This window comes from Toxotes jaculatrix, chromosome 6 (assembly GCF_017976425.1).
Source record: "Toxotes jaculatrix isolate fToxJac2 chromosome 6, fToxJac2.pri, whole genome shotgun sequence".
Taxonomy (NCBI): domain Eukaryota; kingdom Metazoa; phylum Chordata; class Actinopteri; family Toxotidae; genus Toxotes; species Toxotes jaculatrix.
In genome coordinates, this window is record NC_054399.1 from 17,414,697 (window position 1) to 17,442,221 (window position 27,525).

General features: G+C 41.1%; 1 protein-coding gene and 1 non-coding gene across 2 annotated transcripts in view; one reads left to right on the forward strand and one right to left on the reverse strand.

The window, feature by feature from the left end:
* The window catches only part of hmcn1 (hemicentin 1), a 77,947-nt gene that overhangs the window by 13,741 nt on the left and 36,681 nt on the right, over positions 1–27,525 (reverse strand). Inside the window, exons 21-77 of the mRNA XM_041039732.1 lie at positions 26,696–26,855; positions 25,356–25,521; positions 24,647–24,774; positions 23,994–24,245; positions 23,504–23,599; positions 23,172–23,366; positions 22,949–23,079; positions 21,963–22,110; positions 21,566–21,692; positions 21,303–21,457; positions 20,868–21,146; positions 20,029–20,310; positions 18,467–18,575; positions 18,211–18,380; positions 17,805–17,959; positions 17,069–17,192; positions 16,785–16,886; positions 15,897–16,073; positions 15,574–15,725; positions 15,162–15,285; positions 13,368–13,543; positions 13,048–13,144; positions 12,584–12,706; positions 12,273–12,428; positions 11,765–12,046; positions 11,458–11,625; positions 10,457–10,570; positions 10,143–10,229; positions 9,862–10,053; positions 9,569–9,742; positions 9,351–9,464; positions 9,018–9,163; positions 8,746–8,896; positions 8,268–8,465; positions 8,074–8,187; positions 7,788–7,975; positions 7,468–7,564; positions 6,586–6,747; positions 6,346–6,459; positions 6,033–6,235; positions 5,719–5,800; positions 5,467–5,598; positions 5,168–5,317; positions 4,821–4,983; positions 4,523–4,647; positions 4,186–4,369; positions 3,332–3,429; positions 2,936–3,214; positions 2,536–2,732; positions 2,182–2,263; positions 1,811–1,947; positions 1,581–1,722; positions 1,261–1,405; positions 956–1,083; positions 702–858; positions 344–465; positions 45–209 (exon numbers count right to left, since the gene is read on the reverse strand). Of these exons, the coding sequence (XP_040895666.1) occupies positions 45–209; positions 344–465; positions 702–858; positions 956–1,083; positions 1,261–1,405; positions 1,581–1,722; positions 1,811–1,947; positions 2,182–2,263; positions 2,536–2,732; positions 2,936–3,214; positions 3,332–3,429; positions 4,186–4,369; positions 4,523–4,647; positions 4,821–4,983; positions 5,168–5,317; positions 5,467–5,598; positions 5,719–5,800; positions 6,033–6,235; positions 6,346–6,459; positions 6,586–6,747; positions 7,468–7,564; positions 7,788–7,975; positions 8,074–8,187; positions 8,268–8,465; positions 8,746–8,896; positions 9,018–9,163; positions 9,351–9,464; positions 9,569–9,742; positions 9,862–10,053; positions 10,143–10,229; positions 10,457–10,570; positions 11,458–11,625; positions 11,765–12,046; positions 12,273–12,428; positions 12,584–12,706; positions 13,048–13,144; positions 13,368–13,543; positions 15,162–15,285; positions 15,574–15,725; positions 15,897–16,073; positions 16,785–16,886; positions 17,069–17,192; positions 17,805–17,959; positions 18,211–18,380; positions 18,467–18,575; positions 20,029–20,310; positions 20,868–21,146; positions 21,303–21,457; positions 21,566–21,692; positions 21,963–22,110; positions 22,949–23,079; positions 23,172–23,366; positions 23,504–23,599; positions 23,994–24,245; positions 24,647–24,774; positions 25,356–25,521; positions 26,696–26,855 (8,776 nt within the window). The remainder of the gene's footprint in view (positions 1–44; positions 210–343; positions 466–701; positions 859–955; positions 1,084–1,260; positions 1,406–1,580; positions 1,723–1,810; positions 1,948–2,181; positions 2,264–2,535; positions 2,733–2,935; positions 3,215–3,331; positions 3,430–4,185; positions 4,370–4,522; positions 4,648–4,820; positions 4,984–5,167; positions 5,318–5,466; positions 5,599–5,718; positions 5,801–6,032; positions 6,236–6,345; positions 6,460–6,585; positions 6,748–7,467; positions 7,565–7,787; positions 7,976–8,073; positions 8,188–8,267; positions 8,466–8,745; positions 8,897–9,017; positions 9,164–9,350; positions 9,465–9,568; positions 9,743–9,861; positions 10,054–10,142; positions 10,230–10,456; positions 10,571–11,457; positions 11,626–11,764; positions 12,047–12,272; positions 12,429–12,583; positions 12,707–13,047; positions 13,145–13,367; positions 13,544–15,161; positions 15,286–15,573; positions 15,726–15,896; positions 16,074–16,784; positions 16,887–17,068; positions 17,193–17,804; positions 17,960–18,210; positions 18,381–18,466; positions 18,576–20,028; positions 20,311–20,867; positions 21,147–21,302; positions 21,458–21,565; positions 21,693–21,962; positions 22,111–22,948; positions 23,080–23,171; positions 23,367–23,503; positions 23,600–23,993; positions 24,246–24,646; positions 24,775–25,355; positions 25,522–26,695; positions 26,856–27,525) is intronic.
* Positions 19,001–19,082, forward strand: trnas-aga. The gene has a single exon. It is a non-coding gene; the product is annotated as a tRNA-Ser (tRNA).

A 27,525-nucleotide genomic window follows, 5' to 3' on the forward strand; every position in this document is an offset into this window, starting at 1 on the left:
CACATGTAAAGTAACCAGACCTATATTATATGCATAATTCTGACCTGTGGGGAGGATGCTGTATCCTTGTCCCTCTTTAGGAAGCCTCATGCCATCTTTACTCCAGTGGATTGTGGGCTCTGGGACACCAGATGCAGTACATGCGATAACCACCGGGGACAGTCTGGTTACAGTAATCTCTGTGGGTTCATCTGCTATAGATGGAGGAACTATGGGGAGATAAGAGTTGTCAGAGCAGGTGATGAAAATCTGAAATTATGAGCTTACAACAGAAACGTTCTGACACTGATGAAGATGTCATTAGAAGAGTGATAAAGCTGTTAAAGAATGCTGTATCACTCACCATGGACAGTGAGGCTGATGGATCTGGAGTGCTCTCCTGCCTCATTAGAGACCACACACTCATATATCGCTGTGTCCTCCACTGTGGGCGCTATAACTACCAGGGAGCCTGACGATAATAATCTGGACATAATGAAGACGTGAAGTCAGTTTTTGGAAAATACTGTACTATCAAGTACAACCACTAGGGTCTACAACAATTTAGAGATTATTTATTTATTTTTTTTTCTTTTTCTTTTTCTTTTCTGGTTAAATACAAAATTATTATGAACTCCAAGATTTGTGTTTTCTGCAAAGCCTTAAGCTGAGTTTTTAACATCTTGAATTAGGAAACAGAGTGGGAGAAAACCTGGATCAACCTGTACATATTCTGGTTCTGGTCAGTATTGATGACACGACCATTTTTCGTCCAGCTGACAGTGGGTTTGGGTATACCGGTGGCCTCACAAGACAGGGTGGTCTGAACGTTGACTGTAATCGTTACGTTGGTGCGACCATCAGCGATGGAAGGAGACACTGAAAGACGAGAACCAGGGATCACAGAATTACTGTTTGACTGTATTTGTGTCTGAGACAAGTTTGTAAGCACATATACCATATAACATATATCCACCATAAACTTGCAGATCCACTCTCTTGCGTTGTGTCCCGGCCTGATTTGTTGCCATACACAGGTAGCGGCCTGTGTCAGTCACCTGAGCAGAGTGGATGTGTAAAGAGCCATCCTCTGCAAACGTGTACCTGCACACATGTTCAAACAAAATGAGTGAGATCAGATTCTATGACTTATGCAGATTTAGGATCCTCACAATCATTCAGTCATACTTTTTATAAACAGAGTTGTATATGTTACATGATCATAACAGGGGTTTCATTTACAATGAGTGACAACATTAATACTAAGACATCTGGCCTTACCTGGGGTTGTTTCCTGCTAATACTGCACCATGTTTCCTCCAGGTTACACGAGGTGGTGGGACTCCACTCACAATACACTCAAGCACTGCTGGCTTGTTGATGTGTACTGACACTGCCTGGGAGCCGTCCTTGATAGTTGGGGCCACTGAGGGAACAGATTGACATTGGCATTTTAGCCATTTGTACTTTTCTGATCAATATATCTCTACAGCTACTTAAGGGGGCATTGCAAAAAGACAAAATTATCTACTTGTTCAGTACTACAAGAAAGGTCATATCTCTGTTTGTACAGTAGTTATAGGTAAAAGCTGTAACTGTACCATTGACTGCCAGGTTAAACTGTCGTGTGGTCTTGCCAGCGATGTTACTCGCCACACAGGTATACTGAGCTCTGTCGCTAAGCTCAGCCATGTTGATCTGCAAGTAGCGGCCACTGGACAGGATTCGCACTCGCGCGGTGGCCTACACAGAGATAAAAAGATATTTGTGAATAAACTTCAGAGGAAATCATACATTTTATGGATAGTTATTTGATTGTTTGATTTCTGACCTGCAGTGGCTGGCCATCTTTAAGCCAGGTCAGAGTTGGAGGTGGAACAGCATCAGATTTGCACTCGAGAGTCACTTGTCTGTTCTGCAGTACTGATATATTCTGAGGTGTGCTCTCCCCAGCAATGTTTGGCGGGACTGTTAGAGGAAAACCAAACAGAGAAAGACACTAGCACACAGATTTTATTGTACTGTCTCATATTAAAGATATTACATTTTCTGATAAAGCATAACAAAACTTCAGTTTGAATTAATTTAGTTAATTATGTAGAGTATGACAATCTTCTTCTGTGCATGTAATATCTGTAAACTGCCTGGAAGTCGTTGTTTTCAAAATATTACGTACAGTAAATACTGTGATATTTTACCCACCATGCACTCGAACCTGGAACTCCTTATCATCATCTCCAGCTGGACTGTTGGCTAAGCAGCTATATCTGCCTGTGTCCTCCAACTGAGTACAAGTATTTCAAAAAAAATGTGAGAATTAATATTTTAAATTAATTGACATTACTTTCTAGAAATTTGTTTTCACTTTTTTTCACAGTAAATAGTTTTTTTTTTGTTGTTTTTTTTTGTAAATTCTTGTCCAAAAATGCCAAATTATTTTGACCATGATTCCATTGATAAAAGCAATAAAAGGGGAAAACATCCAAGGGGGTGAATACTTTTTATAGGCAGTGTATGAGAAAGGGGATTTCACTGTAACAATCCCTGGTCACTGACCTGTGCTGAGGCCACATGGAGCATTTCTCCTCCCTGGAGGAGGCGCAGACTGTTTGTCTGTGGGAGTGGACGTCCATCCTTCAGCCAGGTCAGAGAGGGTGTGGGGATGCCTGAGGCCTCACACTGAAGCTCCAGAACATTATTAACCACCACAGATACTTCTGCTGGTACATCTGAGCCCTTGATGCGTGGAGGGTCTGAACAAGAAATCAGTATTTTGAAAGAAGATAACAACATGCAAGGTCATGCAATAAAGGAGAGACATCAATAACATTAGTCATTGTATTCATCAGTATTTAATTAGTGTGAGTAATTTTCTGTTTTACAATATTAACTTAGTCTGTGTCTTTCAACACATCACACCTGAATCTCAGTATTACTTTCTGCTCTTTATACTCACCCAGCACTTTGAGGTTAAAGTGGCGGCTTGCTTGACCAGCAGTGTTGTTTGCCACACAGGTGTAGCGTCCTGTATCATTGACCCAGGCCTGGATGATCTGCACAGTGGTGTTCAGGTTGAGAAATCTGAGGTGAGGATCAGGAACCAGAGTCGCTCCTCCTTTGATCCAGGACACATTAGGGGTTGGAGTCCCATCAGCAATACACAGCAGAGACACCGTATTTCCTCTGACTACAGTTACATCCTCTGTGCTCCCTGCTCCATCAAGACCAGGAGGAACTAAGGAGAGTAGTAAAAGACACAGCTGATTATCATTCATTGCTGAACAGAAAAAGCCATTTGGTGATTTATTCCTAAAATTTCACAAGTCACAAGTTTTACAAGTTTCATACTAACCATGGACTTGCAGGTTATAATGTCTGTTGTCCACTCCTGCCCTGTTTGATGCAACGCAGGTGTAGGTACCACCATCAGACACCTGGGTTCGTGTTATCCTGACAGATAAAAAATAATACAACATATAAGTATGCTTTTTAACGCTCACTAAAGCCGTGAACTTGGAATTTTTTTGTATCCATCCCCTGACTTATGCTTATCAATAGCCTTTTCTCAGAGTTGCTTGTAGTGTTTTTTTGTCTTCATGGTGTAATTGTAGCCAGGAATACTGATTAACCAGTGACTGGACCTTCCAGACACAGGTGTCTTTATGCTACAATCACTGCACTCAGGTGATCTCCATTTCACTAATTGGGAGACAACTGGTACCAATTGGCTGGACCTCTGTTGAACCATCAGTCACTTTTAAGGGAGTGAATATTTATGCAATTACTCATGTGTTTTTAATTACCTGACATTAATTTGTGTTAATTTGAGTTTTTTGTGAATTCTTGTCAAAAAGCCAAATTATATTGACCATGATTCCATTTATAGAAGCAATAAAAGGGGTAACATCCGAGGGGGTGAATACTTTTTATAGGTACTGCAGATACCCTTTATTAGATTAACTGTCCACCAGAAATGTAAGAAAAGTCCAAATCCTTTAAGAGAGAATTCATTTATGAAAACAGAGACTTTCTTGCAAGCTTTTACAGCTAAAGAGAGACCACTATCTTGGTCTTCCCCTTACAATGCACATTATTTTGCAATCACGTATTTGACCACCTTTCCCCATACATAAGAAACACAAGAAGTTGTTCTTAATGCAGCATCATGTGTTACAACCTCTTCTTGCACCCTGTCCACTGACCTACCGGAGCACCTGTCCTGCAGAGAGGAGCCGTATGTGGGAGGAGACTGGCAGGGGGAGGCCATTTCTCAGCCAGTTGAGCTGTGGAGGAGGAGAGCCAGTAGCAACACACTCAATGTTGACAGAGCTGTCCAAAACAGTGGTCAACTCTTCAGCTGTCTCACTGTTGCCATCTATCACAGGAGGCACTAAAAGAGCAAATGGAGAGTAAGGTCAGTGACAGAGAAAGGAGAGTTTAAAGTAGGTCAGACTGTTTGTACTGAGCATTTACATGTAATATGTAATTGAAAAATGTTAACATTTGAATTTACATTGTGTAGTTTAATTTGAATTAAACTCACCATAGACATTTAGATTAAATATCCTGTCCTCCTCTCCTGCAGTGTTGCTGGCCACACAGGTGTACTTGCCACTGTCGGTGGTGTGAGCTTTGATCACCGTGAGTGTGCTGCCATCTGGACTGATCCTGAACACAAGGTAAAATTACATTACTATTCTTATTACTGGATTGGTCTACTGTGTAAAAAAAAAAAAAAAAAAAAAAAAATATATATATATATATATATATATATCAATCCCCAATTTTCTCCTTTTTTTTATTCATTTATTTATTTTTTTTGGTTGCAGGTTTTACTGTACCTGAGGCTGTTCCTGCTCCCTGCACTGTTGATGACTTCTCCATCCTTCAACCACTGGATGGTTGGAGTCGGGGTTCCCTGGACTCTACAGACCAGCTGGATGCTTTCATTTAGCAGGACTCCCATCTCACTGGGCAGCTCTGATCCAGAGATACTGGGAGGGACTAAGAGAGAATCACTGGTTTTAGGGGAAAATGGATTATCCACTAAATTAACATACAAGTTATATAAATTGGATATGTTTATGATATGTATATGGCTTTGCCTGAGAGTAATAAGCTTTTTTCATATTTCACAGAAAAGGTTGACATTTTTTCATTGTGTTGAGACTTGAACAAGTGCACATACCTTGTATGGTGAGGCGGTAGCTCTTGCGCGCATTGCCCTCCACGTTGGAGGCCAGACACGTGTACGTGCCACTGTCAGAAAGTTGTGACCGTGCAATCTGAAGCTTGCTGCCCCCTGAGAAGATGTGCATCTCCAGAGACTCTGAATTCTCTAAAGAAATACAGAGCTCATATGTTTGGTATTAAATGAAAATGATAAATCTACTGTGTCTAGTTATATTACAGACAAATAATGAAGGACATTATCAGATGATAAAACCTACAGTCCACCTCTCCTAAATGTAAATCATGCAGACATACCTATGGGTCGTCCATTCTTTAACCAAGTGAGGCTGGGAGGAGGGATACCAGTAGCATCACAGGAAAAGGTCACTGGGTTACTGATGGTTTCCACCACAATCTCCTCTGCTGGACCATCAATACTGGGAGGTACTGAAGAGGCAGAGACAGCAATTTCAATTAATATTATGTGCTAAGCATTGTTTCTAAAAATGTGTTTCATGAATTTTCTAAGTTTTGAATAGATAGATATATATATCTAAAATGTTCTACCATAAATATTCAAGTGGAAGTTCTTGTCCACCTGACCAGCAACATTGGTGGCCTTGCAAACATACTGCCCTGTATCAGATACCTGAACAACAGAAGACACATGTAAGACAGATGCACAAAAAAAGAGACTAGAGTCATTTACTTAATTTTACTTGAGAAGTGTTAGCTACTATGTCTGAAGTGACAAAGACAAGAAAAGAAAGAACAACAAAAGAAGACACTGCAGTAATGGCCACAATTTGAATTGACATGTGATTGGTGAAAGTGCTGAAATATAAAAATGATAGAAAACATGGTATCCATTCATGTGTCACCTCTGCGCCTTTGATCTCAAGCATCTGCCCCTCTGCCAGGATGCGCAGGTTGGCTGATTCTGTCACCACCCTGCCGTTCTTGTACCAGGTGATGGTGGGAGGAGGCACAGCATTGGATTCACACTCCAGGGTTACCGATTTCCCAACAAGCACATTCACCACCACAGGAGAGTCCCCGCTACTGTCCCGGATACTGGGAGGAACTGGAAGGCCGAGGAGAGAGGAAAACATTCACCGCCAGTTCATAAAGTAAAACTAGAGGCCAAAGTGAGGCGCTCAGTGTACGATACACACAGTGTGCATGTAGACTGACCAAAAACCGTGAGATAGATGTGTTTGTAAGCCTCTCCTGCTGCATTCATGGCCACACAGCTGTACTTTCCTCCATCAGATACTTTTGCTTTCAGAATCTGAAGCGTACGACCACCTGAAGACACAAATGGACACACAGACACATAAAGTATCAACTGTAAGCAGCCATTTCTCCTGGATATCCTGCTTCAATTGTTACCAATTTTTCAAATGCTAAATGTTTATTACAAGCTTGCGGTACCTGGCATGATGAGTGCATTGGTGTTGCCTTGGATGGGGCCCCTATCATTTAGCCAACTCAAGGTGGGAGGGGGGAAACCGGTAGCTTCACAAGAGAGAGACACAAAGTTGTTCACCACCACCGTCACATTCTCAGGACTCAGGCCGATAATGGTGGGAGGCACTGAAAGAAAAAAGGAACCAACATTTAAAAGGAGCAAACAGTGTTTTTACAGTTGTACTGCAGAAAAAAAGAAAAAAATAATGCTTTTTAACACTCACTAAAGCTGTGAACTTGGAATTTTTTTTGTATCCATCCCCTGACTTATGCTTATCAATAGCCTTTTCTCAGAGTTGCTTGTAGTGCTTTTTTTGTCTTCATGGTGTAATTGTAGCCAGGAATACTGATTAACCAGTGACTGGACCTTCCAGACACAGGTGTCTTTATGCTACAATCACTGCACTCAGGTGATCTTCATTTCACTAATTGGGAGACAACTGGCACCAATTGGCTGGACCTCTGTTGAACTATGTTAGTCACTTTTAAGGGAGTGAATATTTATGCAATTACTCATGTGTTTTTAATTATCTGACATTAATTTGTGTTAATTTGAGTTTTTTGTGAATTCTTGTCAAAAAACCAAATTATATTGACCATGATTCCATTTATAGAAGCAATAAAAGGGGTAACATCCGAGGGGGTGAATACTTTTTATAGGTACTGCAGATACCGTTTATTAGATTAACAACCTCTTCTTGCACCCTGTTGTATTGAAGGAAAAAAAGACTGAATACTTTATTAACTTGTCAGGTAGTTCACATGACAGAAAATGTAGAATTTCAAATTTTTAATTTAGCTTATCTTTTCTCAGATTTAACAAACTAATTCATGCACATAGCTCACCATGAACATTGAGATTAAAGGATTTTTCTGCACTCCCAGCCACATTGTCAGCCACACACACATAGCGCCCTGTGTCAGATACCTGTGCACTCGACACCTGAAAGATGGAGAAATATGTACTCAGTAAGAACACAGATCAATTGTACATAGTGTGCACGTCAGAGTTTAAGCAACACTTTAGCACCCTTAAAGTTAGATGTAATGTTCACAAGTTCAGTTAAAAAGGTACTGGTATATATATATAAAACTGAATGTTAAGGTTATGCAAGTTTATTATTGAATGCACAGATAGCTTACTGACTGTGCTTCCTGGTTGTTACCTGAAGTGTCCTCCCATTGGATAAGATTCTATGTGGACCATCAGAGCTGATTGGCTGGTTGTCCTTAAACCAAGTGATCTTGGGTGTAGGGTTTCCATCTGCATGACACTCCAGTTGGGTAGTTTTGTTGACTAAGACTGTGACCTCATCAGGCAAATCGCTGTCTGTTCCCCGTATGGACGGAGGCACTGGTGCGGGACAAAAAACACAATGAGGGACTGTTGTATTTAAAAAGACTTTTTTCCCCAGCTCTGCTAAACTGACTGATACTGGTGTTTTTACTCACATAACACTCTAACATCATACTGAATGGAGTCTTCCCCTGCTTCATTGACAGCCACGCATGTGTATCTGCCTGTATCCTCAGCTTGAGCCCTTGGAATCTGTAACACTCGCCCACCTGAGAACAAAACAATAGAAGGTTAGCATGGACACATTTCCTGTCTTGCTCTTTCTTTCTGTTTTCTTTGTTTAGCTCACCTGGCAGGATCAGAACTTTGTCATTGGAGGTCAGCAGATGTCCATCTTTGTACCAGGTAAGAGTAGGAGGAGGGACAGCATTGGTCTCACAGTACAGAGACATGGGATTGTTGAGTATAACATCCCGAACATCGCCTCCAAAGCCTGGGGGAGACATGGCATCACCAACTCCTCCAGGCCTGTTGAAATTAGGTGGTACTGAAAGGAGGGAAACAAAAAAAGTTTTTGAGCATTTTTGGAAATTCTATTTCTTAGTGTGGTTGGAAACACAACTGAGAGTATGGTTCTGCATTTATCTCAAAGGAAGTTTTTTTTTTTCACAAAACTTTTAAATAAACTGTATTCTTTTAAAAACACTGGTAACTCGTGCAGGTATTTTAGTTTTAGTATAACAAAAAAAGAACAGGAATACTCTCTGAGCCCATGAAATGCACAAATAGTTTCAGTTAACACATTCGCATGAGTCAACCCAGTTCACCTTGTATATTTACATCAAAGTCCTTCTCATCCTCTCCAGCTATATTAGTGGCTACGCAGGTGTAGCGCCCAGTGTCTGACACCTGAGCATGCTTGATCTGAACAATACGACCATTGGCTGTAATGGACACATGGCTGTCTGCCCGCAAGATCTGTGGGGGAAAAGAGGTATCGCAGCAGAGAATGTTTTAAAAGTTATTTTAAATATGGAAACATTTACATTGTAATTAAAAATGGATTTCAAAACATAGATACAGGAGGCAGAATATCTACCTGTCCATCCTTGTACCACTGCAGTGCTGGGGTAGGAAAGGCCTCAGCTGCACACTCCAGGGTCAATGTGCTGTTGACCTTGATCTTGACCTCTTTGGGGGCCAGTCCTTCCCCTGGGATATCATTTTTATTGATCTGTGGGGGAACTGGAGAAAAGAAAAACATTAAATAATTATAGGTATTTTATACATGCATTTTTTTTAGCTTTTACACCTTATTCAACAATAGGTCAAATTATATCAGTGCTTTTAAGGACCATAAATACTGTGCCTTCCTTCTCTGACCAAAGAGGACACGGGATGTTAAGGACAACTTACAACCAAATCATCTCACCATAAACTTTGACTTCATAGTGCTTCAGTGTCTCTCCAGCCTCATTAGTGGCCACACAGGTATATCTCCCAGCATTCTCCTCTTTTGCATTGAGTATCTGCAGGGTTCGTCCACCTATGAAAGCATGGGCAAGGAATGATGAAAGCCATATAGTACTAAGTTTTTTTTTTTTGTTTTTTTTTTTTTACTACATTTGTTATGTTGATGCACTCTCAAACCTGGAAGCACTCGGACATTGCGACTGGACTCAAATGGAGTGCCGTCTTTGAGCCAGGTGATGAGGGCAGGAGGGTAGGACTGGACTTCACACACAAGAGACGTGGGGCTGCTCAAAGTAACTGTCACCTCCTCTGCAGAACCATCAGGACCCGAGCCAGCAATGGTGGGAGAAACTGTCGAGAAAGGACAGGAATACAAACCAACCAAACTAACAATGTGACTGTGATCTATCGCAAATAGTCTGATTCATTTATGAAAGATTTCTAAATGGATTTAAGATTTGTCTTTGTACCCAAGACATTGAGGTTGAAATGCCGGCTGCGGTCCCCCGCACTGTTAGATGCCAGGCAGGTGTACCTTCCAGTGTCTGCAACTTGGGCACCAGAGATTTGGAGGAAATGGCCATGAGACAAAATTTGGTGGTGTCTGTCAGACGATAGAGGTTGTCCGTCCTTCAGCCATTTAATCTCTGGTACAGGGTTACCTGGGAAATCATTTAAGGGAGGTTAACAGAGTATCTTTGGTGTAATTTACATCAAGGATTGATCAAGACATTTATATTACACCACTCACCTGATGCCTCACAGGTGAGAGTAATGTTGTGTTTCTCCTTGACTTTAGTATCCACCACAGTTCCCTCGTTGACAATGCTGGGTGGAACTATCAAATTAGACTAAAAATCAGTTCAGTGGTTCTCGCTCTCTTTCACCATTCATCACATCTCTTAAAGCTGATGTTAAATTAAATTAAATGACCTAAACATAAACAACTTTGTGATAGAAAAGATTTTAATCTGTACAGTGACTTTAAACTGAAGATTTTCACACAGTATAAAGCTGTAAAACTAAAAGCCATGATACTATCTCTGACATTTCCTGTCTCTTTACCGAGGATGTCGATGTCAAAGTTCTTCCTTTCCTCTCCAGCACTGTTAGACACGATACAGGTGTATCTCCCAGCATCCTCTACTGCAGCGTGCATTAGACGTAGGCTTCTTCCTCCTAGGGGATTAAACAGGCCAATTATCATCATTTATCTCTTGTTATCATGGAATGTATTCAGAGTCTGTTTGTAAAAACCTGCTCCTTTCCCAAAAGGAAAACATCCCAGGGATGTGTAAACAACATTTTAAGCTTGATGAAAGTAAATCACCCCTCTTTGAAAATCAGGATCAGTTAACAGAAAGAAATGGGACTTTCAAACTCACAGCTGTTAAAACATTTGCATTTCCAGTTTAATTACATTCAGAACTAAGGATGTCTGTGGGAACAGCTTTCTGTTGTTTTTTTTTGTTTTTTTTTTTTAAACAGGGTTTGTGAGAATCTCCTGAGCAAACATGACACTGAATGAACCCTCTGCATCTTCCACATATTCTTCCACATTGACACACATCAACATGAACTTGTCACAATGATGGAATATATTTGATTTGCAAAATAAACGTAAAAAAAAAACAAGTAACAACTTGGCAGAGCTCGGTGCTTATATTTCTACAAAAGCAATTTCGGTAACATGCTTAACTTCAGGGGCCATGGTTTAATGTAGAAGCACCCACTAGATTAAATATTTAAAAACACAATTCAGAGAAATTGCTCCTGTTTGTCTTCATTCTGTTGAGTTCAGCTTTAGCTGTAATTACACCTTATTACCAGTGATATATTGCAACTGTCTGGCCTTTGAAACCTTGCTGAGGAGAAAAATAGTTCAAGTTACCCCTTTGACAGTTCAGACTATCATTCATATCTTTGGTGGTTTGCTTTCACTGAGTGTGTTCCTGACATATGCACCCAAGGAGGCCAGGGAAACACATTTGAAAACATTTTTACAGACTTTTTACAGAGCAATTCCTACACAATGTCAGAGCCCACAAAGTCCAACAGGAACTCACCTGAAAGGATGCGCACTGAGTTTGTAGCTTTGATTGGCCGACCATCCTTCAGCCAGGAAATGGCAGGGAGAGGGATGCCAGAGGCCTCGCAGTTCAGAGCAAACGGGTTCTTTACAACAACACTCACATTTTCTGGCTGCTGTACCTGACCAAGTATACTTGGTGGGACTGAACAGGAAGAGGGAATAAGGGATAAGGACAAAAGGAAAATTTAAGACCTCAAGATGGACTGCAATTCTCCAAATTGAAGACTGATGATAAAAATAAAAAAGATTAAATCAAAAATCTAACTCTTGATTATTCATACCATGTACACTGATGTCATACTTGCTGTCAGCCTGCCCTGCCACATTAACAGCAATGCAGGTGTAGCGTCCCGTGTCTGACACCTTAGCATCTTTAATCTGCAACAGCCTTCCTTCGTTAAGGACCTTTGCACCATGCTGGCCTGTGATAGGCCGTCCATCTTTCAGCCATGTGACCGCTGGTCGTGGCACACCCTCTGCAGCACACTGAAGGGTCACATCCCCTCCTTTTGTCACAGTAACATCATCGGTGTCGCCCTCGCTGCGTCTGATAGAAGGGCGGACTGAAGTGAGAAAAGGAGGTGAGTTGGTGCACATGCTCCCTCAACAGATGCAATGCACTTACAACACATATAAAGCAGGCTTTTGGTGACTATACCACCCTGTAATCGTTTAGCTTTCTCTAATAGTGCAGTTCTCACTGTCATAAGTTTCCTTCTACTAATAAAAGGTAAAATACAAACTGAAATTACAGACAGACAGATCACAGATGTGGTGGCCTATGCGTACCATAAACCTGCAGACTATACTCCTTGGAGGTGGTGCCAGCTGCACTGGAAGCTGTGCAGGTGTAGGAGGCTGCATCTGTCCTCTCAGCGCTGGAAATCTGCAGCTGGCGACCTCCTGACAAAACTCTGAGCCGCTGGTCTGACTTGAGCTCAGAACCTGGGACAAAGACATACGTGAAACACAGGTTAGGTGTGGTGTTCAAACATGTCACCCACACATTATTCAGTGCATCATACAATGTCCCTATAGCACATTTCATTTGCTCTTGTTGTCACTTTACATCTCTCTGTAGCTTACAAACACAAACTTACCATCCTTCCTCCAGGTCAAGCTTGGAGGTGGTATGCCACTGGACTCACACACGAGAGTGATGAGACTTCCTTCAATCACTGTCAGAGGAGAAACCTCCTCTGAGCCACGGATGCTGGGAGAAACTGTGATGATGGGGGGACACCAAAAGGAGGCGCACACATCTCAGTCAAGCATAGTGGGGAATTTTCACCTTAAAATATGTCCAGCAGAAGCCAACACTGCAAAACACTGCTTTGAAATCACTTTTTCAACTACAATGTGACTGCACTGGCTTCAGGTCAGTTCCAACACAGGTAACTATGGTAACAACCCAGTGCAGTCTTCCTCAAGAGTTGATTTGGCTTTGTCAGAAGTCCACATAGAAAAGAACACAAGAGAGTAATTTTCTTAGAAAACACAAATTTCTTCTTATGAACAGAATGGCACACAAACAGAAAGTCAACCAAAAATAAAGAAAACTCACCCCAAACATTGAGGTTATAGTTCTTCTCTGTTTTGCCGGCAACGTTGGTGGCCTCACAGGTATACCTGCCAGAATCCTGCACTTGGGCACTATCGACCTAACAAGTAGATTCATAGACAAGTCATGAGATTTGGTAACAACACACTGACACTTGAAAGGCAATAAATAGGATATTTATTTTAAAAAAGGAGGTAAACTGCAAAAGTACAAAGATTTTGATGAGGAAACCCAGAAACTGTCGAGTACTTCTTGTAACAAAACCCTGTCATCTCATACAAGGATTTAATTTACCATTTTATATTCTCTAACTTTGGCTTTACCTTGAGCAAACTACCATCCACTGAAACAGTCAGACCAGGCTTCCTGAACAGCGGGCGGCCATCTTTGCGCCAGGAGAGGGAAGGTGGAGGGATTGCATCGCTCTGGCAGCGCAGCTCCACTGGACGACCGAGCATCACTGTGGCATTCACCTCCTCACCCTTGATGTTTGGTGGCACTGTGACAGACATGACAACAAGCTACTGACAATCACATTCATACTTTATTTAGCTGCTCTTTTGCATGAACTGACTTTTTAAATTTGGCCCACTAAGTCACTATAAATGCTAAAAACTTCTCATATTACTTCATATGTGAAAAGAATAATTGTTTCCTGAGATACACGGGCTCTGTTAAGTGGGGAAGTTCAAGAAACCTAATCTATATGGAAATTGCTAACATTCACTGAGATGCATAATGAATCAGAAGCAAAGAAAGACCCATAAAAAGGTTTTTGTTCCCCTGTGACTGCCTCTGTATCATCATAGCCAAAGATGGGTGTTGCTGAGACTGGATAACTAGATTTCCCACAAGTTGAATGACCAGTGGACATAATTTGCTTTTGGCGCCTAACTTTTCTGGGACCAAAACACACAGCTATGAACCACAGAGAAACAAACTGCGGGAAAAGTTAACTGACAACTTTTGTGCAGCAGCTCAGGAAATGTTTGGAGGTCCTCACCTTAAGGATGAAAATGTCTGGACTCCTTAAATATAACGTCAATTTAAACAATTTTGTTCATCTAAGCTTTTGTTCATCAGTATTTCATCAGACAGTCCCCCCTTTTTTTTGGTTAATCTGGCCTGGTCTAGAAAATAACTGAAGGGCAATTTCCCTCTTATGGCTGTTGGACAGACAGAGCTCAAGTCATCGGGGAAGGACTGCAACAGCCCTTAACTCAGGATTTGGCCAGACACAGGAAGCTGCCGAAGAATGGTAGCAATTACCACAACAAATCTGCCTTTATTCCTCTGGACAAGCTCTTTTTGATCTTTCTGGGGAAATGCACATCATGTAAATGTTTGTATTCTGTGTGTTGCTGTGTTCAAACAGACATACAGAGACAGACACACATGAGCACAGACTTCACAATTCCCCATATGTAAACTTCTTGTCTCCTATTACCTCACCAACTTTAGCTTTGATTAAGCCTCTATAACAACTGATTTGTCATCAAGCTCAGCTCTGTGTAGAGAACTGACAAGGTTTACTGAAATGCTAAACTCAGTCAAATCATTCCTTCCTCTATGTGCACATGTTTTGCTCAAGGCCTGCTCCAAATGTTTTTTCAGTCTTTTAATGTCTTGTGCTGGATCTGGTGGTCTGTTGAAAGACATACTACAGATGCACATAACTATTAGTTAATGAAACTAGAAGAGCAAAGTGTGGCCTATAATTATGATAAAAGTTATGTCATTGTTGGCTTATAAAAGGCTGCGTCTGTGATCCAAAAGTAAACAAAAAGGGAAAACCCACAACCAACAGTCAGAACATTGGATTGAAACCTGCTGTTACACATCTTTTAATATTCAAAGAGACACTAGACTAAAACAATTTTAAAAAACAAAAAAATTTAAGTTATCGTTTTCTTATGATTTAAAAAGCTTATAAACATGAACAGGGCTTCTAAAACAATACAGTGGCTTTCCACACATAATTCAAACTCTAATTCTGTTTTAATACATCTCACATCACTATAATATTAATGATCGTGTGTTTAGTGCACTGTATATGTACAGTACATTTGTGTAACAGCTACTAATGGTTACTAATGGACAAATGGTTATTTACTCACCATAAACACGCAGGTCATACTCTCTGTTTTGTTCTCCTCCAGCATTGACGGCCACACAGGTATATCGGCCTGTATCACTGACCTGTGCACTGCTCAGAGAGAGCACTCTGCCACCGGACAACACCTGAGAGGGAGACAGAAACAGATCAGAGACCAGAGACCACAGTACAGACTTAAATACACACAAACCCTGCCAATAAAAGACATACAGAAAATACCTCTCTGATAAATGTTCCATACAACTGTAGGCACATTATGCATATGTATAATTTACATTTGTTTTATATCACAGTTTGAGGGGATATGATGCCAAATTTAGCTTCAAAACAAAACAAAATACTGTGCATACATCTTGTTTTTCTCACTACTTAATTCAAACATGGATTCATTCATTCAGCTCATTTATGGGCACCTGTATGCCATGTGATACGCTTGCCACGGGGCTGCCATCTTTAAGCCATGTGAGGCTGGGCAGAGGAACACCAGTGGCCTCACACTCCAGTCTGGCAGCTTCATTCACTACCACTGTTACTGTACCACCCCGGCTGGAGATGACTGGAGGTACTGTAGGACACAAGAAAGAAAAAAATGGTCAGTAATAAGGTGGATAACTGAAGTGTATCATGTCATTTGTCATCGTCTAATCACAGGGAAACATTTCTGAGATTTCTACTTATCTTATTAGATAAGCACAAACTTTTGTTTAAAGAATTAAATGATAAAAAAGTCACCCACCAAACACCTGCAGGCTATGAAATATCTCCGCAACTCCAGCCAGGTTGACCGCTACGCATCTGTATATCCCAGCATCAGACAGCTGAGCCCGTTCAATCCCCAGCACCTGGCCACGCTTCAGCATAGTCACCCCAGCTGCACTTGTCAGAGGTCGGCCATCTTTGTACCAAGTGATAGCTGAAGCACAATAATAATTAAAAGTACTTTACATAAATCAAAAAATGCATGAAAAAGGAAAGGAGAATAAATAAAAATTCAGAAACATTAGGAAATAATATAAAGTTTAAAATAATAAAGAAAAAATGGTTGGAGTGCAGAAATAGCACAAAATTAAAGGTTTTTATCCTTGATATTTAAGACTTTAGAGTTGAAGCAGATCTCAGAATTTTAGCCATTTTTAATCAGTTAGTGCTTCTTAAACAAGTAATTGAACTTACTGTTCGACTATCTGTGGTTGTGAAATTTGTGAGTGCACTGTATTGGCATGAAGACACTAAGAAATTATCATTTGTGTGTCATTATTTTTAACCACGGAGCTTAAAGCAGATCTCTAATGATGTGGCATGCAACATGGCTTAACCAACATGAGATCGTTGGAATGCAACACCTGCTGGAAAAATGCAGAAACGTCCTGAGAAAAGAGTTCATTTACGTTGGAATGTGACTGCTTATCTGCAACACATCCAACTGGAAAGAAAGGCAGCAGGAAGAAAGTGAAGCTGCCTGCAGGGAGTCATCTGAGATCAATTTTCTGCTGTTCCATTAATGGTTAAAGATAAGGCAAGAAGCAGTACAGCCAATTCCAACTCAGCAGTCGGGGGAAATTACGCCCTGCAGCCTGTGAGTGTGCACAGCAGGACAGAGGGCGACGTTTGTGATCTGTCTCACCAGGTAATGGGCTGCCTGTGGCCTTGCACTCAAGCTCAGTGGGAAAGCCTGACAGGATGGTCTGGTTGATGATCTCTCCAGAGTAGGGGATACTAGGAGGCTCTGAGGGACACACACAGTATTACACACAAGTACAACAATTCATTAGATGAAATTCTCATGTCTCCACCTAGTCCCTTGACACAGAACAAAGAAATAAGGAAGATGTATGACAGAAACCAGGAGATGAGTGAGACAAGGGATGGGAACATGCACAGAGAGTGATTTGTTTATCTTTAAGTTACCATGGACACTGAGCCGAATGTGCTGCTGAGCTTCACCAGCTGCATTGGTGGCCAGGCAGGTGTATCTCCCAGAATCCTCTAGTCTTGCTTCTGTGACCTTCAGTGTTCTGCCTGCCGACTCCAGCTGTGACGGATACAAGAGCGCATTCACAGACACACAGAACACAGGGAATCCAAACTGGTAATTACTCTCCATGTTAAAATGTGAGCATAAAAGTGTATAACACATGTCGCTATTTGTCAGTTTGTGAATCTGGGAGAGAAACGTTTAGCTGTATCTCAAAGTTACAGGCTCAGTCTTGAAAACAGCAAAGATTTCTACTTCTGTGCCTTTGAAGAACAACAGACATTTGCTTCTAAAACCTCATCATAGACCTAAAGTCAAAGCATCAACAGCCACTGACTCCCATTTGAACAAAACATGCAAAACTTTGCCTTTGCAAATGCAACGTTCAGCATCTTAAATTAGTGTTTCTGCTTTGAAAATAAGTGGAAAATAGAATTTTTTTTTTGTTTCTATTGGGTTGTTACAGCGATGCAGCAAATGCAACCAATCCTTGGCCCATCCTGACGCAAATGTTTACATATTTTTAAATTCAAGTAAAAGTCAGTGAGCACTGAACATTCTGAATTACATCTTTGATGCATGTCAGAGGTTTGGTTCCCCTGAAGCTGTGCAAACTCAAATCATAAATCATATAAAAATTAACAAATAACAGTTAACCAATCAACCAACCTTCAGGTGCTCCTGTGCTGTGTCGACAGGTCGGCCATTTTTAAGCCAGGTAATGCTTGGAGGAGGGATACCACTTGAGATACACTCCAGGCTGATGGCCTTGTGGAGAACCACTGAACGTTCAGCGGGCCCAGTGGTACGGATGGATGGAGGAACTGGAGAGATGCAAAGGATAGACTTATTTCCTTAAAAAACATTTTGCAACTGCTAATTAGGAAGATGGAAATCACAAAAAGGCAGAGAGTAGTATTTACCCAGAGTGGGAGTGCCCCTGTGAGTTGCATTTAAAGCATAAATCACATTTATTACAATAAGAGTATATGCAAGTCTATCAAAATGATTCTTCATTTATTTGGCAAAACAACTTATTTTATTGCAAAGCACATAAAGCGTTTAAATGTTTTACCATGGACGACAACATTGAAGTCCCTCTCGTGATCTCCTGCTTCATTAGTGGCCACACACTGAAAACGAGCCGTGTCAGAGACCTGAGCACGCGACACGATCAGCCGTCGACCGCTGGCTGCCACCCGCAACCCTTCACCCTGTCTCACTGGCTTTCCGTCCTTGTACCACCTGGAAAATAAAAAAGCTTTTACATTGTACATGTGTGTGCACGCGTGTGTGTTTATATCTGTTTATGTGCATGCATAAGATCTTACGTGATGACAGGTACAGGCATTCCAGTGGCCTCACACTCCAGCTCCAAAGGGCTGTTCAGTATCACTGTGCTGTCTGTCACATCATTAGCTCCATCAATGAAAGGAGGAACTAAGAGAGAATATTTCAGTGCATTAGATTCTGGAAAACCACAATAAATGCATGTGTAATTTAAAAATAACGGTCTTATATTTAAGGCAGGGAAAACATGTCAGAATGACCTGAGGTCTATTTTTCAATATTAATATCACAACTTTAAAACTCTAAGTCCATTGCTTTTCTTTCTTTTTTTCAATTCCTCTATTTCTGCTGCATATAATAACAGTATCAGAGAAGATCAGTAAAATATATAAAAAATAAAAAGATAAAATCTTCTGTGTTGTGTATTTGTGAAGTCTGAGTATATGAGTATATCGGTCAGATATGCAAAGCCACAGTGAAACAGCAGGTGTCAGTTTCCCATGTGGAATGCACACATGGTGTAGATGGCACCAGCATCAGCAGAAAGCAACAGTATCAGCTCAGGTTTCACATGAGTTGTCGTGGCCGAGTGGTTAAGGCGATGGACTAGAAATCCATTGGGGTCTCCCCGCGCAGGTTCGAATCCTGCCGACAACGGCAGAATGTTTTCTCAGCTGTCACAAGTTGTTTAAAACAAACTACACACAACAGACTGTAGCTGCGTGTAGTTAAGTAATCAGATTTACTCAGAGAGATTAAAAAACTGGAGATGGTCCGACAGCCAATGCAGATCCACATGCACTGTGCAATGAAAGGAAAACTGTTTCACACCCAGATAAAAGCATTACAAACAAAATACATAAGAGCAAATGACTTTGTTATAGCCTGAGTTATCTTAATAAGTCCAACTTGGAGCCATGTGCAGGATATTTTTTTGTTTATGTTTAAAAAAAAAAAACAATAACCGGGACCTGGATAAGTCCCGAACAAATGTCCTGGCTCTTAGCAGCTACAGAACACAGTTGTAACTGTGTGACCACTTGAGGTAACAACCTTCAATGAAGTCTGTTCTCTCTGATGTGTTTTACCCGGCAAAGGCTGAATCAAATGTTTTATAATTCCTTTGAACTGTCTCCATGAGCAGGGGTGATTAACTAAATGCTGAACTGCTGTTTACATACTACCAGGGGAGAGAAATCCTTTTCTGTTTTTATTAATGAGATAAGTCTGAGTCAAAAACTAACTAGAACTGAAGTCCAGCAAAGAAATTGATGTGGAATGAACAATGAGGTAAGACCAAGGCTTTTATGATTATACTGAATAATTATATTACAAAATGATTATATTGCTGCATATGGGCATAAACAAGCCAGCCTCCTTTAAAAAATATATTCTACAAATTAAAAAGAGGCACTGTATGCATTTTTTTATGTATATATATTGTATGCATTTGTTTTGCCATCATGTCTCAGTCTGGGTCTGTCTGATGGTGACAAAGTAAAAACAAAAACAATGACATGAGTGTGTGCATATGCTGTGAAAATTAGTGTCAATAGTCTATATGGATATACCAATTTAAAGACATTTTTGTGTGTTTCTTTACCTAAAACTCTGACGTCGTATTTGACCTCCTTCTCCCCAGCGATGCTTGTAGCCACGCAGACGTAGCGCCCCGAATCCGACACTGCAGCTGAGACAATTTCGATTTTTTTCCCCTGCTCGAGCACACGTACACTTTCACCATGATGCACAGGAACGCCATCCTTTAGCCATGTGAGAGAGGGGGGAGGGTGTCCCCCAGCCTCACACTCCAGGATCAGAGGCTTACTGAGAGTCACTTTCCTCTCAGTTGGTCCACCATCTCCGCCTAAAATGGTAGGAGGCACTGGGGGGGAAAGATACAGAACAAAAGGAGAATTCAAGCTTGGAGGACTTTTCTGCTTGACTTGTATCTTATTTGCATCTCACACTCTTTCATCAGCCAGCAACATATAAAACTGCTTTATGCTTCAAATCCTTCACTCTGTATCCATTTTTTTGTGATTTTCAATGATCAAGGATTTGTTTTTTATTAAACTTTTTGCCAACTATGCACAGCTGTTTGAGATTATTCTTGACTGCTACAAATGTCTTTATGCTTTGTGAGTTAAACAAAAGACCTTAAAGCTGTGATTAATACAATAATAAGCTTCAGAGCTCAACAACAGACATCAGAGGGGTTGCAAACACAGAGACAATAGGAGCTGAGGTTCACAGAGTTCCTCAGTACCTACAAGTTCAAAACCTGACTTAATGTGCTCAAAATGTGCACAGAATTTTCATAATCACAAAGTTCAGATGAGTTTCTAAAAGCTTTTGTTTAAAGCTCACATACAGTACAATGGAAAAACAAAAAAAACAAAAACATGAGCAGATACCAGTCATAAGATGTCAAATTCTTACAGTAAACATCCAGGTCATAGGTCTTCTCAGCACTCCCTGCTACACTGGTCACTTTGCATGTGTACAGACCAGCGTCTGATGCCTGCGCATGAGGGATCTTCAGGTAATGACCTCGCTCTACGTACTGAGCTTGCCGGTTGGACAGGATGGCCTCTCCATTTCTGTACCAGGTGATGGTGGGAAGCGGCACCCCACGTGCCTCACACTCTAGTGTTACAACTGTGTCCAGCAGGGCTGTGACCTCTGTGGTTAGGTTACCTCCTTTTATGGAAGGGGGCACTGGAACAACAGTACAAAAACAATCAAATGTTATGGCTGAAATTTCAGCTGTATCATGTTAGGTTTGGCAACACATTTCTATAGGTTTTGAGTACCCAGAGTAGGCTTTGCACGTGGTACCCAGAGTACTAAGGATTTGCCAAAATACACACTCACCATAGACACTGAGGTTGAAATCCCTGGACTGTTTTCCAGCTGTATTCATGACACTACACTGGTAACGGGCCTGGTCCCCAAGACGGGCACTTTTTATCCTCAAAACCTGTCCTCTGTTGGTGACCTCCAGATTGGGATCACCAAGAAACACCGGCCTGGCAAGAAGTAAGAATGGGAAGGAGGACAGGGATGATTGAAGGAGAAATGTTTAATCCAGTCTTTCCATCCTGTTTGACCATTCTTCAGTTTCAGAAGGAACTTACTTCCTGTCCTTGTACCACTGGATTGTGGGAAAGGGCACTCCTTGCACATTGCACTCAAGACTGATCTCCTGTTTGAGAATGGCTGAAACATCTCGAGGTAACCCTGACCCTACAATGGTCGGTGGGACTGTGGCACAAAGGGAGAGGATCATAGTTTGTTTGGCAACTCATCAAAAAACTGAATATTATGAATTATATTTGTTACAACTGTAGGCTCTTTTTCTCATCTTAATAATGACAAAACCTCACAAGTGAATATCATAAGTATTGGGCTCATTTCATGCATTAAAAGCGTTTAAAGCCGTTTTCCTTTAATGTGGTTTTAATTTAAGGTCCAGTGTGTCCACAAGTCTGCACAAAGCTCTTTCTCTGTGAGATGCCATAGACCATTGCTCACCCAGTACATGCAGGAAGAAGTCTTTTTCTGTGCTGCCAGCAATATTGATGGCTTTACAGCTGTAGCTGCCCGCATCTGCTGTGGCTGCCTTCAGTAGTTTCAGGGTTTTCCCATTATCAAGAATCTGGACACTGTTACTAGCAACTACCTGTCAATCAACACAAATAAATGAAATCAAAGACAAAAGCAGAGCCAACATAAGTTACAGTTTAGGAAATACTGAGAGACAGCAAATTATATGTCAAAGTGTAAGACATCATGATAAAAAGATCTAAACTAAAAAAAGCTGCAGCTTGTTATTGAGGGAGAATTGAAAAACAACGGCTGTCTAAGAGTCAAAGATCTATTCAGCTGTAAAAAGTGCACAAAACATGAGAACATTTCATGCTTTTTGCTCAAAGCCAAAAACATTCAGAGAGCAGAGCATCTTGATTTAGATTACTCATAATTAGCAGATTAAAGTGAGTGCTCTGATTTTCCCATCTGCGCCTTGCAGGAAACATTAGTAAGGCTGCCAAGGGAACAAAAAGCAGCCAACTAACTGGGATATTGTAACAAAGTGTGAGCAAACTCCCTGTCCTCATGTCAATTCATCATAATTATTTTGTCATCACAGCTTTGAGCACAGTGCCACCAAGACTGGCACTGAATGTCTTTGTTGCACACACACATGCACACAGACAGGATCCACAGTGGTTTATGGTCTGTTCTGGACAGTGTACCCTGTGATCAGTGCTCATTCAGTCTTTATGGGCACTTTCTTTAATAAATGAAAGGAAAGGTCATTATAATCTCATTACTTTTATCCATGCAGATGACATACAGTACTAGACCACAGTTTAAATATAGGCTATGAAAATTATAAGGCAGCATGTTACTTCATCTCTCTGACTGTGTCTTTGATGTGTGTATTTACCTTGAACAAATGCTAAAAACAAGAGTTTTCAAAACACATTTGTTAAAATATTCAATGGGGTTTCACCTACAGGAGTCCCATCTTTGTACCAGGTGATGACAGGGGTTGGACTTCCTGTGACATCACACACCAAGTTGGTTGGCTGGCTCAGGACCACCGACACGTTGCCTGGCATTTCACTGTCACGAAAATCTGGGGGCACTGTGAAGGTTTCAGAGGCGATTATTACATATCATGTTTTATTAGAAGTCCGCTGATGTGTCAGCAAGTGACTTGATGAACATGCCAGTTACCATTGACTTTGAGTTGGTATTTCTTCTCAGTGGATCCAGCATCATTGACAGCGGCACAGACGTACTCTCCACTGTCCAGCGGTGACACAGAGGCCAGAATCAGCAGTGTGCCATCCTCCAAGATGGACACACCGGGCTCATTACCAGTGAGTTCCTGGCCATTACGCAACCACCGGATCACTGGCTTAGGAAAACCTGGACGAGAAAATGTTACATGAACAAATGTTACTTCCAGCAGAAATTTAATTAAGTGTCTAAATGGGATTTAAAAAAAAAAAACTATCCATTTTCTTCTTCATAATATTAAAGGATAGGAGGAAATATTTCTGTACCTTTGGCAGGACAGGGGAAGGCGATACGCTGGTTTGCAACTCTTTCCTGCAAGGGACTATTGAAAGGGGGCTCCAGTACCTCTACCACAGGGGGCACTGAAAGCACAAACAATCAAGGTATTAATATTCAATCAACAAGGACACATTACAAAGCATATGTGGCCAATGTGCACGTATGCAAAAACAGTACTTGGCTGGTATTGTGCAAACTTTAACTCAACTGAAAAACTACAAACTGAATTGCACACACTGTACTTTATGTCTTACTTAAACATGTATAAAAAGCTCTGTGCTGCAGATTGAATTACTAAAATCTGCCATGAACAAAAAAAAAATTTTTTTTAATGTTTCATTCTAGACTGGGATATACATTGATGTCCTTTGGTTTCATTTACCTTAAACAGACATGTACAACTGTTCGACCCTGACCACAACATTTTAATGTCCACACAGGGCACCTCAGCATGGTCAGACATTAACTGAAACCAACCTTGAACTAGAAGCTGGACTTGAGCTTCGTCTCTGCCTGCAGTGTTGGTGGCTGTGCAGGTGTAGGTCCCTTCGTCATCCAGCCCCACATTTCTCAGTGCTAGACTGCCATCATGTGACACTGGATAGTCTTTACCATCCTTTGTCCAGACTAGAGTTGGCTCTGGAACTCCTCTCACCACACAGGGCAGCTCCACAGGGTAACCCACCTGTACCTTTATTACCCTTGGGCCAGCCTGTATACTAGGGGGCACTGCAGGACAGATGACAGAGGACAAGCTTCAATATGTTTTAGCGCCTCACCTGTACCTACATGTCATCTCTCACACAGGAACTTCAACCTACAAGTTAAGTTTCTATAGTGTGTGCTGATGTCAATTATATAATCCAAAATGTGAGTATGTCGGAGCTGCACTTTTCATTTGGGTAATGAATGAGTACTGAATGTGTCTGCATTTAAAAATCACACAGTTACATGAAAGCTAATGGATGGATCCAATCAGCAACTTTGAGCCAGATGATTGTATCTTTCATAATTTGGACAGTACCTGGAAATGTACTTGGATATAGTTTAATGACCGGCCATGAGATGTTTGCCTCTTACTGTTACCATTTAATTTAATTATTTAAAATGTAAGTATTTCACAAACTTACCCAAAACATTCAGCACAATGGATTGTGTGAGGTTGCCAGCGATGTTGGAGGCAACACACACATAGAGTCCACTGTCTGAGACTCTGGTCTCCAAGATCTTCATAGAGCCAGAGGGAAGCTGAGTGTGCCTGGGAAGAACACAAGCACACACACACGCAGACAAACAGAAAGCTATAAACTAAACTGTAAAGTGATGTCGTGCATGCAAAATAACTCTTGCGGAGCATGCAAATGAAAAATAAGCACACACTCGCTAGTTTTTCCACACGATGACTTATTGAGACATTACTGTAAACAAATACTCCAGTAATTCTTACTAATCCGCCATCAACCACAATTACAGCTGCTGTGGAAGGCGCACAGTAGGTACAACAGATCACAGAGGAGAGTGTGATTACTCAGTCATCTTATAAAAACCACAAACTATACCCTGAGGTTACAAACTGTCAATGGACACAAAGCGCAGCAATCAAGTGTCTTGTCAGCAATCAAGATCTTAGTGTCTTGAAAATACAAATGCAACTCTCACTTTAAGATTATTGTCAAGTTAATAGAATTCTGTCTATTTATAATTATGGATTTTAAGATAATAAAAAGTCTTTGTCTATGCTAGAGCTCACCTGGATCACCTGGTGGAGAATTAGAGTTGTCAGAATGTCAGGGGGAAAACACTGTGCATTGTGTGTGGCTCTATATGTGTGTGTTTTACCTGGGAGAGAAAGGGGAGATGAGCTGCCTCTCTTTGGCCCAGCTGATGGTCGGAGGCGGGACACTGTGGACCTCACATGGCAAAATGGCATCCTCACCTTCAATCACTGACATCCTGATTGGCTGTGCTGAGCCTCCAGCACCACCAACATTGGACCTGGGACGGACTGAACATACATGCATGGGCAGACAAACCCAAGAACAGCAATTCAACTTTTTAGACAATCAATCACATGTGAGTTATAGAGTGAATGAAAGAGACCCAGATTTAAATAACCACAGGAGAAAAGTGTGAAACCTTTATACAATATTTTATGCATCCATTCAGTGGGTAGTTTGTTGGTGTATTGTACTGGTGATTCTCAATAGGAAGATCTCATATACCCCAAAAATGACATTGCTTCTTGGTTCTGGTTGTTCCTCTGCTGTAAACATTTGATCCATGTACATTTGTTAAAAGACAGATGAATGCTACAAAACTACAAAATCATGTCAGAAAAGCCATTTTCTATATACGTTTTTAGAGCGGCTGCCTTTGTAGTGAGAAGTTGGTTATCAGAATCAGTAAGGATGGGATTATCAACCAAAACTAATTGTTGCCAAGAGTGATCCATAAATTGGATACAGAAAAAAAAACAAAAAGGCATTTACTGCCAGCACATGGGCAGCCACTATTTCTGGTGTACAGTGAATACCAGCTGTGTTAGTTAGATGTAAAAAGCAGAGGGGAGGTTGGCACATCTCCTTTCTGAATACACACTGCCGTCTTCACTGCCAACACAAAGTGACCAGTGAGGCAGAGCAGTGAACATGAAAAGTAAAGTCGAGCTGTGAGGGAAATGGACCAAACGACTTGTTTAGCACTTGCCTACTCTGCCTATTTTTACAACTATACACACCTGGCCAATTTCTATTGTAAGTGGGCATGACTGTGAGTGACAGTGTACTGTAGGTTTTGTTACGTTAAAAGTTTATGAGTTTAGCCTTAAGTTTGGCTTTAAGAATAAACAATGGTCATTGAAGACACTGTTTTTGCACCTGGACATGATAAATGATAAGTAAGTTGAAACCAATAAGCTAAAATAGTGGAAATTTAATTCAGTTTTATTGTGTTAAGCATCTGTCTTTGTGTTGTGAAGTCATTTTCTTGCAAAATCCAAGGGCAATATAACTTGTGGCATAGTTTGCCAGCTGGTAGAGGCTGCTAGACTTCTTGGCAATGATCACAGTAATAATGTCTCAGAATAAATTTAGTAATAATTTGTTGACTTCAGAGTCTATGTATAGCTCTTTTATTTTTGCGCAGACTTTATCCAGCCTTTGGCTGGTGATGAGGCTCACCATAGACAGTAAGCTGGACCTTCCTGGAGACGTAGCCGGCAGCATTGGTAGCTGTACAAATGAACTCTCCAGTCTCGTTTCCAGAAGGGGAAGCAATGCGAAGGCTGCCGTCAGAATCCAGGGAAAAGGCAGGACCACCCAAGTACAGCAGCTCCCCACCCTACAAAACAAATCACAGAAGGGAAAGGGCAGGGGCCAGAGTTTATTTCATTAACTTAGCTTTATTAACATTTGACACTGTGACCCAGAGAGAGTTGAGACCAGAAAGGATGTGTGGTTTGACTGACTAAGTGTGCTCAAATTTGTGATTTGACACTCTTCCCTGCTGTTATGTTAACAGTTATACAATCAAATAAACCAAAATATAAAGCAAATGTGATGTCAGTTCATCAGGAATGTGTCACATCTGGACTGTCCTTTTTTATCTGACATGACTAACGTGACTTGATAAATGTTATTGAGAACAGCAAAGGAATCAGAGTGAATCTCATTTAAACAGCTGGTGCAGAACTTAGCGAGGTCTAGTTTCATATGTCCCTGTAGCGTGGCTCACTTTAACAGCAATGCTTTTACAACTCAGAGAAGCTAGTGCAAAAGATGGAAAAGAGGGAGGGAGTGCACATGTTAAGGCTGAGCACCCTGAACAAGCCAATGGATGCAGGTAGAGCTGATTTCATGGTGAAATAGCACATGAGGCACGCATGTGTGCCCTTACACAGACACACAAGCAGTTTCCTATCATGAGCTGTTGTCTTGCCAGAGCCCATCAATCAAGTAAGAGCTGCACTACAAATAGACAGTGACTGATTACTGGCACGAAACAACACAAG